Raw genomic sequence first — 13,924 nt, forward strand, 5'->3', positions numbered from 1 at the left:
GCAGTTGCATAGCGCCATCTTGTGGTAACCTAGATGGATTGATTTTTCTTATGAAAAAGAAACTGACACTCAGTGCATCAGTGATTCAATACTGGTTTTGTTTTTTTATTTTCAGTGTGTTTTATATATATATATATAAAAAATACTGGTCTCAGCCAGCATCCACTCCCATTGGCTAGAATGTGGTTTCCCAGAGAATAAGACTAGTACCAAGTCTATTTACAACAACATCCATAAGAAAACATCTACCCACTGCTACCCCAGACTCCTACTGAATAAAACACATTAGATCATCCACCTTTAAGATTAATGCCTCTGATTAAAAACAAATGATAGTATGAAAAGAGCCTCTACTTCTGTCTCCTAGTGTGCCAATAGTATATTCTTACAATTATCTCTCTATATAAAGTAATGCATATACATTTCTTCTTTACAATAAATTAGTACAGGCACATTCTCCTACAGTCATCGTATGTCCATGTAACACAGTCAAAACCATTGTGTAAGAAGAGTTTTACAGGTTATTCACCAATCACACACACCACACAAGAAGGCAAACCAAAACAAAAACGGAAGTGTTATTAAAAAAAAAAAAAAAAAAAGAAAAAAAAAAAAAGAAACAGTATGGAAACATCTGGGCAGCAAATTTTTGGTTTTGTGTGAATGATGCACTTTCGGCTGTTTCAACATTTGAAACCATCTGAAGTATACAATTATATAGATTCAATATAAATATGTACAAACAAAACACGACATGTCCCGTAAAAACATTCTGGTACAAAAAAACAGAAACCAAATAAAACACAATACATTAATGCAAGAGAAGCCGCTTCCCCGTTGGATTCAATAACTTAAGAAACCGTAAAAAAAAAGGAACTGAAATGAAAAAACAAACGTTTCAATACAGTATGTTTTTCGCCCCGTTTTAAAAAAACAAAACAAACATGTTTCAATACAGTATGTTCTTCCTGTTTGAAAACTGGCTTGTGGCCGAGCCTCTCACAGGTCATAGCACCAGCAGAGAATACGCACCATCGGGCTGCCATGGATCACCTCCTACAGTATCAATATCCAGAAAGTGAACACGCAGTACCAATAACTACTGAGTAACAGAATAAATTAGTGTCAGGCCTTGAACAGGGTATTTACAGGGTCTGAATACAGCACTGCTGTTGACTGGAGGTGGGAGGGAGGGGGGAGAGAGGGAGGGAGGGGGGAGAGAGGGAGAGGGAGGGAAGAGAGGGAAAGGGAGGGAGGAGGGGAGAGGGAAGAGAGAGAGAGAGGGAGGGAGGGGGGAAGAGAGAGGGAGGGAGAGGGGAAGAGAGAGAGGGAGGGAGGGGGGAAGAGAGAGAGGGAGGGAGGGGGGAAGAGAGAGAGGGAGGGAGGGGGGAAGAGAGAGAGGGAGGGAGGGGGGAAGAGAGAGAGAGAGGGAGGGGGGAAGAGAGAGAGAGGGGGGAAGAGAGAGAGAGGGAGGGGGGAAGAGAGAGGGAGGGAGGGGGGAAAAGAGAGAGGGAGGGAGGGGGGAAGAGAGAGAGGGAGGGAGGGGGGAAGAGAGAGGGAGGGAGGGGGGAAGAGAGAGAGGGAGGGAGAGGGGAAGAGAGAGAGGGAGGGAGGGGGGAAGAGAGAGAGGGAGGGAGGGGGGAAGAGAGAGAGGGAGGGAGGGGGGAAGAGAGGGAGGGAGGGGGGAAGAGAGAGAAGGAGGGAGGGGGGAAGAGAGAGAAGGAGGGAGGGGGGAAGAGGGAGAAGGAGGGAGGGGGGAAGAGAGAGGGAGAGAGAGGGAGGGGGGAAGAGAGAGGGAGAGAGAAGGAGGGGGAGAGAGGGGGAGGGAGGGAGGGGGGAAAGAGAGGGGGAGGGAGGGAGGGGGGAAAGAGAGGGAGGGGGAGAGAGAGAGGGGGGGGAAAGGGGACAGGGAGAGAGGGGGAGGGGGGGAGGAGAGAGGGGAGGGGGAGAGGGAGAGGGAGAAGGAGAGAGAGAGGGGGGAGAAAGAGGGAAGGGAGAGAGAGGGAAGGTGGAAGAGAGAGAGGGAGGGGAGACGGAGAGAAGGGAGAAAGAGGGAGGAGAGAGGGGAGGGGGAGAGAGAGTGAGTGAGTTGATGATGGCAGTGGAAGTTGCAGCAGTCTTGCAGCACATATCAGGACAGAGATCAAACTCTGGCACATTCATCAGGTTAGCCCAGTGATTTACAGAGTCGCTCCTCCGATCCCAAGGATGTAGAATGTCTGCCCCCCCCCCCCTCCCTCCCGGGATTCATTTGCATAGCTCATTGATGAAGATGTGGATGAGGTTGCAAGCCACAATAGTTCAAAGGTCGTTCATTCTAAAAAACGGGAACATGCGGATCTCTAACCGACGAGCAGTTCAGGTGAAGAGACTTGAGTCCGTGATGAAAACCTGCGTGGAGAGACGCCCTGGGTCTAGTGTCCACGGGCGTGGAGAGACACCCTGGGTCTAGTGTCCACGGGCGTGGAGAGACACCCTGGGTCTAGTGTCCACGGGCGTGGAGAGACACCCTGGGTCTAGTGTCCACGGGCGTGGAGAGACACCCTGGGTCTAGTGTCCACGGGCGTGGAGAGACACCCTGGGTCTAGTGTCCACGGGCGTGGAGAGACGCCCTGGGTCTAGTGTCCACGGGCGTGGAGAGACACCCTGGGTCTAGTGTCCACGGGCGAGGGAAGCCCTGCATGTGGACAGGAGAGGTAAACAACATGACGTGAGGGGTTGGGGTGGGGGGTGCAAGGCAGAAATCGTCCGACTGCTGGGTGGAGTATCAAGTAAAGGAGGAGAGGGTGAAGAAGGTTCCCCCCGGAGGGTGGGTGGGGTCAGGGGGCGTGGCTGGGGGTGGCTCCGGGCTGGTCCGGTGCCCGGGCCTGGCTCAGGTGGCTCAGGGCGCGGTTGAAGGCGGTCTGCACGGCCTTGCGCACGCCGGACGACTGGCCCTCCGTCAGCTTGATCCGGTCCACGGTCTGGTGGACGCCGAAGGGGACCATCTTGGACTTAGGAAGCCATTGCCTGTTGGGAGAGAGTGACGGTTAGAGTTTTTAGCTGACATGTTTTAATCTGAATATAACTTCACTAATCAATAGTATTCAGAAGATCACTACACAGGCAATTTGCTATTTGTGTGTGTGTGTTGTAATTAGGGATGGGCTGATCGATCAACCTGAAATTGAAATCGGTCAATTTTTGTTCTTAAAATGGTGATTGCGGATATTTCTGTAAAATGATACAGAGAACCGATCTATAACGAAGAAACCTATGAGCCAAATGTCTGTGTTCAAATGCTGAGGCCATTTCCTATAGGAACAGTGATGACTGTCATACCATGCGTTTGGAACCCTAAGTTAAATGTAAAATTCTCTCTGCCAACTCATAAATAGCCTAGCTTGCTCGATCGTCGAGTTCAGGGAAGAATTTTTACAGCTCACTTATCTGGCCCCGGGTGATACTGTTTTTTTGCTTCCCTCTGGAATATGTAGAGAGTGGGTCGTATGCCCACCTCCCTTGTTCTCTGTAAAGCGCATTGTGTTGCCTCTGGGTATGAAATGCGCTATACAAATAAAGCTTTGATTGATTGAGTGATTGAAAGGGCAAGCTGACTTTGCTACCTAACTAAACATGAATGATATTGTCCTGCTCGTTTGGTGTGCAACATATCAACTGACCGGTCGTCAAAATGTATTGTACACAAACCGGTTATGCTAGCCAACTGTCCAACTAATGCGTAGCTTTAGATGAAGAAACAGGTTTGCTTGCTGTGAACATGTTGGTTCACCGACAGCTGTAATCATGACAGGAAAGTCATATCCGCTTCCGTCAATGGCAGGGTTAGCGTGTGTGTATGGGTTAGCGTGTGTATGGGTTAGCGTGTGTGTATGGGTTAGCGTGTGTATGGGTTAGCGTGTGTATGGGTTAGCGTGTGTGTATGGGTTAGCGTGTGTGTATGGGTTAGCGTGTGTGTATGGGTTAGCGTGTGTGTATGGGTTAGCGTGTATGTAGGGTTAGCGTGTGTATGGGTTAGCATGTGTGTAAGGGTTAGCGTGTATGTAAGGGTTAGCGTGCGTGTGTATGGGTTAGCGTGTGTGTAAGGGTTAGCGTGCGTGTATGGGTTAGCGTGTGTGTATGGGTTAGCGTGTGTGTATGGGTTAGCGTGTGTGTATGGGTTAGCGTGTATGTAGGGTTAGCGTGTGTATGGGTTAGCATGTGTGTAAGGGTTAGCGTGTATGTAAGGGTTAGCGTGCGTGTGTATGGGTTAGCGTGCGTGTGTATGGGTTAGCGTGTGTGTAAGGGTTAGCGTGTGTGTAAGGGTTAGCGTGTATGTAAGGGTTAGCGTGTGTGTAAGGGTTAGCGTGTGTGTATGGGTTAGCGTGTGTGTAAGGGTTAGCGTGTGTGTATGGGTTAGCGTGTGTGTATGGGTTAGCGTGTGTGTAAGGGTTAGCGTGTGTGTATGGGTTAGCGTGTGTGTAAGGGTTAGCGTGTATGTAAGGGTTAGCGTGCGTGTGTGTATGGGTTAGCGTGTGTGTAAGTGTTAGCGTGTGTGTATGGGTTAGCGTGTGTGTATGGGTTAGCGTGTGTGTATGGGTTAGCGTGTGTGTATGGGTTAGCGTGTGTGTATGGGTTAGCGTGTGTGTATGGGTTAGCGTGTATGTAAGGGTTAGCGTGTGTGTATGGGTTAGCGTGTATGTAAGGGTTAGCGTGTGTGTAAGGGTTAGCGTGCGTGTGTATGGGTTAGCGTGTGTGTAAGGGTTAGCGTGTGTGTAAGGGTTAGCGTGTATGTAAGGGTTAGCGTGCGTGTGTGTATGGGTTAGCGTGTGTGTATGGGTTAGCGTGTATGTAAGGGTTAGCGTGCGTGTGTATGGGTTAGCGTGTATGTAAGGGTTAGCGTGCGTGTGTATGGGTTAGCATGTGTGTAAGGGTTAGCGTGTGTGTATGGGTTAGCGTGTGTGTAAGGGTTAGCGTGTGTGTATGGGTTAGCGTGTGTGTAAGGGTTAGCGTGTATGTAACGCCCAGGCCACACCAACTGCGTGACTGCGTTGTGTTGCACCGGAAGTTCCAGTCATTTCCAATGTAACGCTGCGTTTTCCCAACAGGGTTGCGTTCCGAAGCGTATGCGCTGCATTTCGGATCACGCAAGCGTTGGATTTATCGAACGCTTGCATCAAATCCACTGCATAGATCTGGCCGGAAGTATCATAGAATCACTGGCCAGGCGAACATTTCAGGACAGGTGTCATGGCGGACGTCCAAGCGGGGCAGAGCGAGGGAGTTTATAAATCAAATATTGGCTAAATATGTCCATGGAAAAATTATTTCTTCAGACAGATATCTTAGTTATAACGACACAGAACTACAAATGCAGTTTTGTGTTGATACGTGAGGCAGAAATTCAATTTCGAAAAATCTCACGATCTCGTAGCTAACTGGTAACGTTTACCTCTATGGTTGCCCTATTGTGAGCGAGAATTGAATCACTTTTTGGGCTATATAGCATCACGTACACCATAGGCTGTATATATATATATCATATACGACTATAAGGCTATATATAAAATAGTCCTCGTCCTGCGCGCACAGCTGCATTCAAATAGTGACGTATGCTGCGTTCAAGTAGAGAGGGCGGTTGCGATACGTTCAACGCAGTCACGCAGTTGGTGTGGCCTGGGCGTAAGGGTTAGCGTGCGTGTGTATGGGTTAGCGTGTGTGTAAGGGTTAGCGTGTGTGTAAGGGTTAGCGTGTGTGTAAGGGTTAGCGTGTGTGTATGGGTTAGCGTGTGTGTAAGGGTTAGCGTGTATGTAAGGGTTAGCGTGCGTGTGTGTATGGGTTAGCGTGTGTGTAAGGGTTAGCGTGTGTATGGGTTAGCATGTGTGTAAGGGTTAGCGTGTATGTAAGGGTTAGCGTGCGTGTGTGTATGGGTTAGCGTGTGTGTAAGGGTTAGCGTGTGTAAGGATTAGCGTGTGTGTATGGGTTAGCGTGTGTGTATGGGTTAGCGTGTGTGTATGGGTTAGCGTATGTGTATGGGTTAGCGTATGTGTAAGGGTTAGCGTGTGTGTAAGGGTTAGCGTGTGTAAGGATTAGCGTGTGTGTATGGGTTAGCGTGTGTGTATGGGTTAGCGTATGTGTATGGGTTAGCGTATGTGTAAGGGTTAGCGTGTGTGTAAGGGTTAGCATTTATGTATGCGTCAGCGTGTGTGTATTAGGGCTGTCAAAAAAAAAACTAAGTTCGAAAAAAAATGGAATATCTTTTTTTTAAATAAGTTCAAACCTACATTTGAGAGTTCGAATATTGTAATATTAATAAATAATATTATTTAGGCTATCAAAAATTATGCAGAGATTTACATTAATAACAGAACATTTATAGGCTACAATTTATTTACAGGGAATAATCCAATAATCCAGAGCCAGCACCTTATCAAAGATGAAAGTTAACACCTCAGCGAGGGGTAACAGTGTTCACAGTACAATATTACAATCAAGGGTTATTTGAACCGCCACAGAGTCAATCTGACTCACAGCACTTGTAAATAGCTATGCTGTAATACAATATTGCAGTCCCCCAGTCTTTGACTTCTCCTAAAATGGTGTTGTTTTTCACTCCCGGTTGTCATATATGGTACTAAATCCATCTAAGAATTAGGGACATTTATACCTGTAACCGCCAGCGGGTCAAATTGACTCGCATATTCCATTCCACGGCTTGCTTCTGCCATATGTTTTCTAGCAGGCCTACGTAACTTTCACTTTCATTCTTGGGCTTGCTGTGTGTGTGTGTGTGTGTGCGCACCCCTAAGTAGGCTGTATACATTATCGACAATCTGCTTGCTCCCATATTCCCGCGTTAGGTTAGGCTACTTCTGTCTGACAAAGATGTCAAAACGATTCTCTGTGCAGAGGGAGGAGGAGGAGGAGGAAATGTTGATGGAATTCTGTCCGCCCTGCAGCAAGGCAGTGTGCGGAAAATCCATAGCCACCGTCATGGATATCTGTGTGAAGTGTATTTGAACGCCAGCTCATAATAGGCCTAATAATAACATTGTTCGATTTGTTTGCCTGTAAAAGTTACAAAAAAATAATCAAAATAACATGCATCTTTCCATGCAGGGATCAGCTGCGGATGAAAGATGCCTAATAGGGAGGATGTAGCCTAGAACGGGGAGGGAGGGGATCGGGCGCCTTTTTATGTTCCAGTTGTGTTTGCCTGTAAAAGTGAAAACAAAAAAACAAAACCATGTAGATATAAAGACTGTTGAGCGATATCTGGCCTACGCCTGTTCCTTCATTTACTAACACAATTTGTGATTCCTCACGTTGGTCTCTCACTTTTCATAAGTCATAATTAATATTGCCAATTTAAATGGTTTAAACATGGTTTATTGAAATATCGAATGAATGTCATTTTATAGGTAGCCTATTTTAGCCTACACCATCCAAATGTGCTTTTTAATAGCCTATACCAATTTATATTATTTGACCAATTTACCATGAAAAGCCCACGCAAAGCGACTGTTCTTTACACTAAATATAGGCCACATATATACACTAAAACAAGAGAGCCAACACCAGTTTATGACTTGAATTTTTTTATTGACCTTTATCTGTGAAGACAATGGCATGATACAATAACGTCAAACATTGTCTATTAGCCTGGCTACTAGACATGCCATAGCCTGGCGCATGAGTCTCTTTGACTCTCTGGCGGTTATAGGTATAGAGCGCCCCCCGGCGGTTCTAGTGTTAGGATATTATATTCAGGAAAAATCATAAAAAAAAAAAAAAAAATTTGAATATCGTTCGAACTCTACTAAATTAATTTGAATATATTCAAACTCAATTTCCTGGCACTTTTGACAGCCCTAGTGTGTATGGGTTAGAGTGTGTGTAAGAGTTAGCGTGTGTGTATGGGTTAGCGTGTGTAAGGGTTAGCGTGTGTATGGGTTAGCGTGTGTGTATGGGTTAGCGTGTGTGTATGGATTAGTGTGTGTGTGTAAAGGTTAGCATGTAGGTAGGGTTAGCATGTATGTAGGGTTAGCATGTGCGTGTTAGGGTTAGCGTGTGTGTATGGGTTAGTGTGTGTGTATGGGTTAGCGTGTGTGTATGGGTTAGCGTGTGTGTATAGGTTAGCGTGTGTGTATGGGTTAGTGTGTGTGTAAGGGGGTTAGTGTGTGTGTATGGGTTAGCGTGTATGTAGGGTTAGTGTGTGTGTATGGGTTAGTGTGTGTGTATGGGCTAGTGTGTGTGTATGGGTTAGCATGTATGTAGGGTTAGCGTGTGTGTATGGGTTAGCATGTGTGTATGGGTTAGCGTGTGTGCAAGGGTTAGTGTGTGTGTATGGGTTAGCGTGTATGTAGGGTTAGTGTGTGTGTATGGGTTAGTGTGTGTGTATGGGCTAGTGTGTGTGTATGGGCTAGTGTGTGTGTATGGGTTAGCATGTATGTAGGGTTAGCGTGTGTGTATGGGTTAGTGTGTGTGTAAGGGTTAGTGTGTGTGTATGGGTTAGCGTGTATGTAGGGTTAGTGTGTGTGTATGGGTTAGTGTGTGTGTATGGGCTAGTGTGTGTGTATGGGTTAGCATGTATGTAGGGTTAGCGTGTGTGTATGGGTTAGCATGTATGTAGGGTTAGTGTGTATGGGTTAGCATGTATGTAGGGTTAGCGTGTGTATGGGTTAGCGTGTGTGTATGGGTTAGCGTGTGTGTATGGGTTAGCGTGTGTGTATGGATTAGCGTGTGTGTGTAAAGGTTAGCATGTAGGTAGGGTTAGCATGTAGGTAGGGTTAGCGTGTGCGTGTTAGGGTTAGCGTGTGTGTGTAAGGGTTAGCGTGTGTGTGTATGGGTTAGCGTGTGTGTATGGGTTAGCGTGTGTGTATGGGTTAGCGTGTGTGTATGGGTTAGCGTGTGTGTATAGGTTAGCGTGTGTGTGTGGGTTAGCATGTATGTAGGGTTAGTGTGTGTGTATGGGTTAGTGTGTGTGTATGGGTTAGCATGTATGTAGGGTTAGTGTGTGTGTATGGGTTAGCATGTGTGTATGGGTTAGCATGTAGGTAGGGTTAGTGTGTGTGTATGGGTTAGCATGTGTGTATAGGTTAGTGTGTGTATGGTTTAGCGTGTGTGTATGGGTTAGCATGTGTGTATGGGTTAGCATGTGTGTATGGGTTAGCGTGTGTGTATGAGTAAGTGTGTGTGTATGGGTTAGCGTGTGTGTAAGGATTAGTGTGCGTGTAAGGGTTAGCGTGTGCGTGTAAGAGTTAGCGTGTGTATGGGTTAGCGTGTGTGTATGGGTTAGCGTGTGTGTATGGGTTAGCATGTATGTAGGGTTAGCGTGTGTGTATGGGTTAGTGTGTATGGGTTAGCATGTATGTAGGGTTAGCGTGTGTGTATGGGTTAGTGTGTATGGGTTAGCGTGTGTGTATGGGTTAGTGTGTATGGGTTAGCATGTATGTAGGGTTAGCGTGTGTGTATGGGTCAGCGTGTGTGTATGGGTTAGCATGTATGTAGGGTTAGCGTGTGTGTATGGGTTAGCGTGTGTGTATGGGTTAGCATGTATGTAGGGTTAGCGTGTGTGTATGGGTCAGCGTGTGTGTATGGGTTAGCATGTGTGTAGGGTTAGCGTGTGTGTATGGGTTAGCGTGTATGTAGGGTTAGCGTGTGTGTATGGGTCAGCGTGTGTGTATGGGTTAGCGTGTGTGTATGGGTTAGTGTGTATGGGTTAGCGTGTATGTAGGGTTAGCGTGTGTGTATGGGTCAGCGTGTGTGTATGGGTTAGCGTGTGTGTATGGGTTAGTGTGTATGGGTTAGCGTGTATGTAGGGTTAGCGTGTGTGTATGGGTTAGCGTGTGTGTATGGGTTAGCGTGTCTATCTTACCAGCTGCGCTTGTTGTCGAAGAAGTGGACGAGGTAGAGTTTCTCTCCGGACCTGTACTGCATCTGCTCGCCGACCCTGAGAACGTCCTGCGGGGGCAGTAAGCCCCGCCCCCCGCTGGGGTGCCACCCCGTCCTCGGCGTCTTGGGGTCTATGATCTGCAGGGGGGAAGAGAGGGCGGTTCACCCAGGTGGTCGGGTCACGTCTACAGCAGGGAGGCCTGGTGGCTGGGCAGCAAAGCTTGGCACTGGCAGCCTGCAGCAGATCCATCCGTCCATCCGTCCGTCCATCCGCCTGTCCTTCCGCTCGTCCGTCCATCCATCCGCCTGTCCTTCCGCTCGTCCATCCATCCATCCATCCACCCATCCATCCATCCCTCCATCTATCCATCCATCCATCCTTCCATCCCTCCCTCCCTCCCCCCATCCTTCCTTCCATCCATCCATCCATCCATCCATCCATCCATCCATCCATCCATCCATCCATCCATCCCTCCTTCCATCCCTCCATCCCTCCATCCCTCCATCCCTCCATCCCTCCCTCCCTCCATCCATCCATCCATCCCTCCATCCTTCCTTCCATCCCTCCATCCCTCCCTCCCTCCCTCCCTCCCTCCCTCCATCCATCCATCCATCCATCCTCACACACCCAAGTCACCCGGATAGCTCTAAGCCGCCCAGGCGACTCCCCACACTCTCAAGCAGTCGGCTGGCTGGTAAACACTGAGCACCTGCATGGGTGTGCACAAACACGGGCTACACCACTTACAATGGGATGGTAATGAGACATGGAGATGGCAGGTCTCGGGACACGCATGCTCTCTCACTCTCACTCACCAAGGCAGGGTAGGAGGGATATCCACTACACTTTGCCCAAACTAGTTTAAGAGGTTCCCGAACAAATGTTGAGGCACTAGTGGGCATCCAAACATTCCCGTTGCCAACTTCTAAGGAAGCAGGAATAACGACAAGCAAGTTATGGGGAGTTTCACACTGCAAACAAACAGTAACACTAATCTGAAAGCCATGCACGCACACCCACACCCACACGCATGCACACGCACGCACGCACGCACACACACACACACACACACACACACACACACACACACACACACACACACACACACACAGGGGCACATCTGGCACACTCAATATGAATGTTAGACATTTAGTACACCAAAATGAATGTATGCTGCTAGCCATTGAGATACCAGTAATAATGTGTTGTTACTAGTTTGTTGCACTAGCCTATATCGTTGTTATTATTTATCTGTTATTTGTGTTGTTGTTGTTGTTATCATCCGTCTGTGTTGTTCTCTCTATCTCTGGCAGTCACAAACAAGAATATATTACAGCTATTCAGAACAGAAGGCAAAATATTCCCCAGTCAGTGAAATGAAACCTTTCTGGTTCAGTGTGGAGGGCAGCCATTGTGATGTTCAGATTGGGGAGTAGGAGATGTGATTTATGGGTCTAGACAACGTGACAGGGAGGCGATTGCTGCCGTCGGGGATTCATGGGCTCAGGCCATTGGTGCTAAATAGTGTGAATGTTTGAGCAGCATGGCAAACCCAACAGCCTTCAGACCGGTGATCCGGCATCCACCAACACAGTGTCCCTGTCACACCGTCCTGAGAGACCATTCTACCCCAGAAATGAAAAGATTGTCCCGTTTAACCAGAAGTCCAGGAAGTTTTTGCCCAGTGCGTCTATCTATTGAGCGGGTTGTTATCATTGTAGCGCCGGGTGAAGTGCGGCGAAGCCTGGCTGTTCTCAGGCCAGCGGGAGCGTGGCTGTTCTCAGGCCAGCGGGAGCGTGGCTGTTCTCAGGCCAGCGGGAGCCTGGCTGTTCTCAGGCCAGCGGGAGCGAGGCTGTTCTCAGGCCAGCGGGAGCGAGGCTGTTCTCAGGCCAGCGGGAGCCTGGCTGTTCTCCGGCCAGCGGGAGCCTGGCTGTTCTCAGGCCAGCGGGAGCGAGGCTGTTCTCAGGCCAGCGGGAGCGAGGCTGTTCTCAGGCCAGCGGGAGCGAGGCTGTTCTCAGGCCAGCGGGAGCCTGGCTGTTCTCAGGCCAGCGGGAGCGAGGCTGTTCTCAGGCCAGCGGGAGCGAGGCTGTTCTCAGGCCAGCGGGAGCCTGGCTGTTCTCAGGCCAGCGGGAGCCTGGCTGTTCTCAGGCCAGCGGGAGCGTGGCTGTTCTCAGGCCAGCGGGGGCCTGGCTGTTCTCAGGCCAGCGGGAGCGAGGCTGTTCTCAGGCCAGCGGGAGGGAGGCTGTTCTCAGAGAAGTGTGTTTGTCTGCTCCTCTGCACTTTATTCACACACATTCGCTCGCGGCTCGCAGGAAACATAAAGACGCCCAAACTATCAGTGCGGGGAACGGGGCGGAGCTCCGCGACGGTCAGATGGGTTAACATGGGTTAACATGGGTTAACATGGGTGCCGAGAGGAAAGTGGTGGGGATGCACTGATCCGACCGGCAGATTGGAACCGGACGTTTTTGACCTCTAACGCATGACAGGCGATCGGACGATTTATTTTGTATTTTGGCCGATTTAAAAAAAACAACACTTAAAACGCACTAGACGGCCTGTTATATGGCTTAATTTACCACAACATCTTAATGTGAGGTTATTTGCTAGGTAAGGCTATCTATTTGATGAAGGTATAACCTGTTTGATGCAGCCTGATCTCAGGTTCTCTCAACGTTCTTTGTAGTTGTGAGCTTTTCTCCTTAGAACGGCTGATTTCTTCTCGGCATTCTGCACGCGTTTTTTCATACAGACCAAATATCCACATCCACTGCTAATCGCTGCTTGAAAAAATCTCTGAATAGATCTAGTTTGGACATTTTCACGGTTTAAACACGCAACGTTCAGCAGTGTGAACCCACACAAAACCCGCGTCCGGTAGCATTCTTAAAAGGAATTTCAAAATAAAGGCCACGCAAAACAATTCTACTTTTAGCAGCTTCAGCTCCCTCTATTGTTTCTTCTTACATAATTGCACAACTGATGGTTATTTGTGCTTGTTATTTATGCTCGTTATTTAACTAAAAAAAAAAAAAAAAAAGCCCATCGGAATTGTCCATCTTGGCTGCAAAAAACCGCAATGGGGACCCGGCCATACAAGTTAATGATCGGCGCACCGCTAGAAACTGGCCGCGCTTTCACATCCGATCTGAACCCGGCGTTACAGCCATCTCCTTTGAGCAGCTCAATAGGGGAAGTAGAGGCAGTCTTTGAGCAGCTCAATAGGGGAAGTAGAGGCAGTCTTTGAGCAGCTCAATAGGGGAAGTAGAGGCAGTCTTTGAGCAGCTCAATAGGGGAAGTAGAGACAGTCTTTGAGCAGCTCAATAGGGGAAGTAGAGACAGTCTTTGAGCAGCTCAATAGGGGAAGTAGAGGCAGTCTTTGAGCAGCTCAATAGGGGAAGTAGAGGCAGTCTTTGAGCAGCTCAATAGGGGAAGTAGAGGCAGTCTTTGAGCAGCTCAATAGGGGAAGTAGAGACAGTCTTTGAGCAGCTCAATAGGGGAAGTAGAGCCAGTCTTTGAGCAGCTCAATAGGGGAAGTAGAGGCAGTCTTTGAGCAGCTCAATAGGGGAAGTAGAGGCAGTCTTTGAGCAGCTCAATAGGGGAAGTAGAGCCAGTCTTTGAGCAGCTCAATAGGGGAAGTAGAGGCAGTCTTTGAGCAGCTCAATAGGGGAAGTAGAGGCAGTCTTTGGGCAGCTCAATAGGGGAAGTAGAGGCAGTCTTTGAGCAGCTCAATAGGGGAAGAAGAGCCAGTCTTTGAGCAGCTCAATAGGGGAAGTAGAGGCAGTCTTTGAGCAGCTCAATAGGGGAAGTAGAGGCAGTCTTTGAGCAGCTCAATAGGGGAAGTAGAGCCAGTCTTTGAGCAGCTCAATAGGGGAAGTAGAGGCAGTCTTTGAGCAGCTCAATAGGGGAAGTAGAGGCAGTCTTTGAGCAGCTCAATAGGGGAAGTAGAGCCAGTCTTTGAGCAGCTCAATAGGGGAAGTAGAGGAAGTCTTTGAGCAGCTCAATAGGGGAAGTAGAGGAAGTCTTTGAGCAGCTCAATAGGGGAAGTAG

General features: G+C 48.4%; 1 protein-coding gene across 3 annotated transcripts in view; it reads right to left on the reverse strand.

Moving 5' to 3' along the window:
- Positions 1-2,876: 2,876 nt before the first annotated feature.
- The window catches only part of LOC311320818 (bromodomain-containing protein 1-like), a 30,417-nt gene continuing 19,369 nt past the window's right edge, over positions 2,877-13,924 (reverse strand). For 2 of the 3 annotated variants that reach the window (XM_084452657.1, XM_084452656.1), the window contains exons 11-12: positions 9,857-10,011; positions 2,877-3,009 (exon numbers count right to left, since the gene is read on the reverse strand). In XM_084452657.1, the coding sequence (XP_084308783.1) occupies positions 2,995-3,009; positions 9,857-10,011 (170 nt within the window). In that variant the 3' untranslated portion in view covers positions 2,877-2,994. Of the gene's footprint in view, positions 3,010-9,856; positions 10,012-10,770; positions 10,870-13,924 lie in introns of those variants that run through there. The other variant, XM_084452658.1, reaches the window with a different exon arrangement.

This window comes from Borostomias antarcticus (genome assembly GCF_949987555.1).
Source record: "Borostomias antarcticus genome assembly, chromosome: 18".
Taxonomy (NCBI): Eukaryota; Metazoa; Chordata; class Actinopteri; order Stomiiformes; family Stomiidae; genus Borostomias; species Borostomias antarcticus.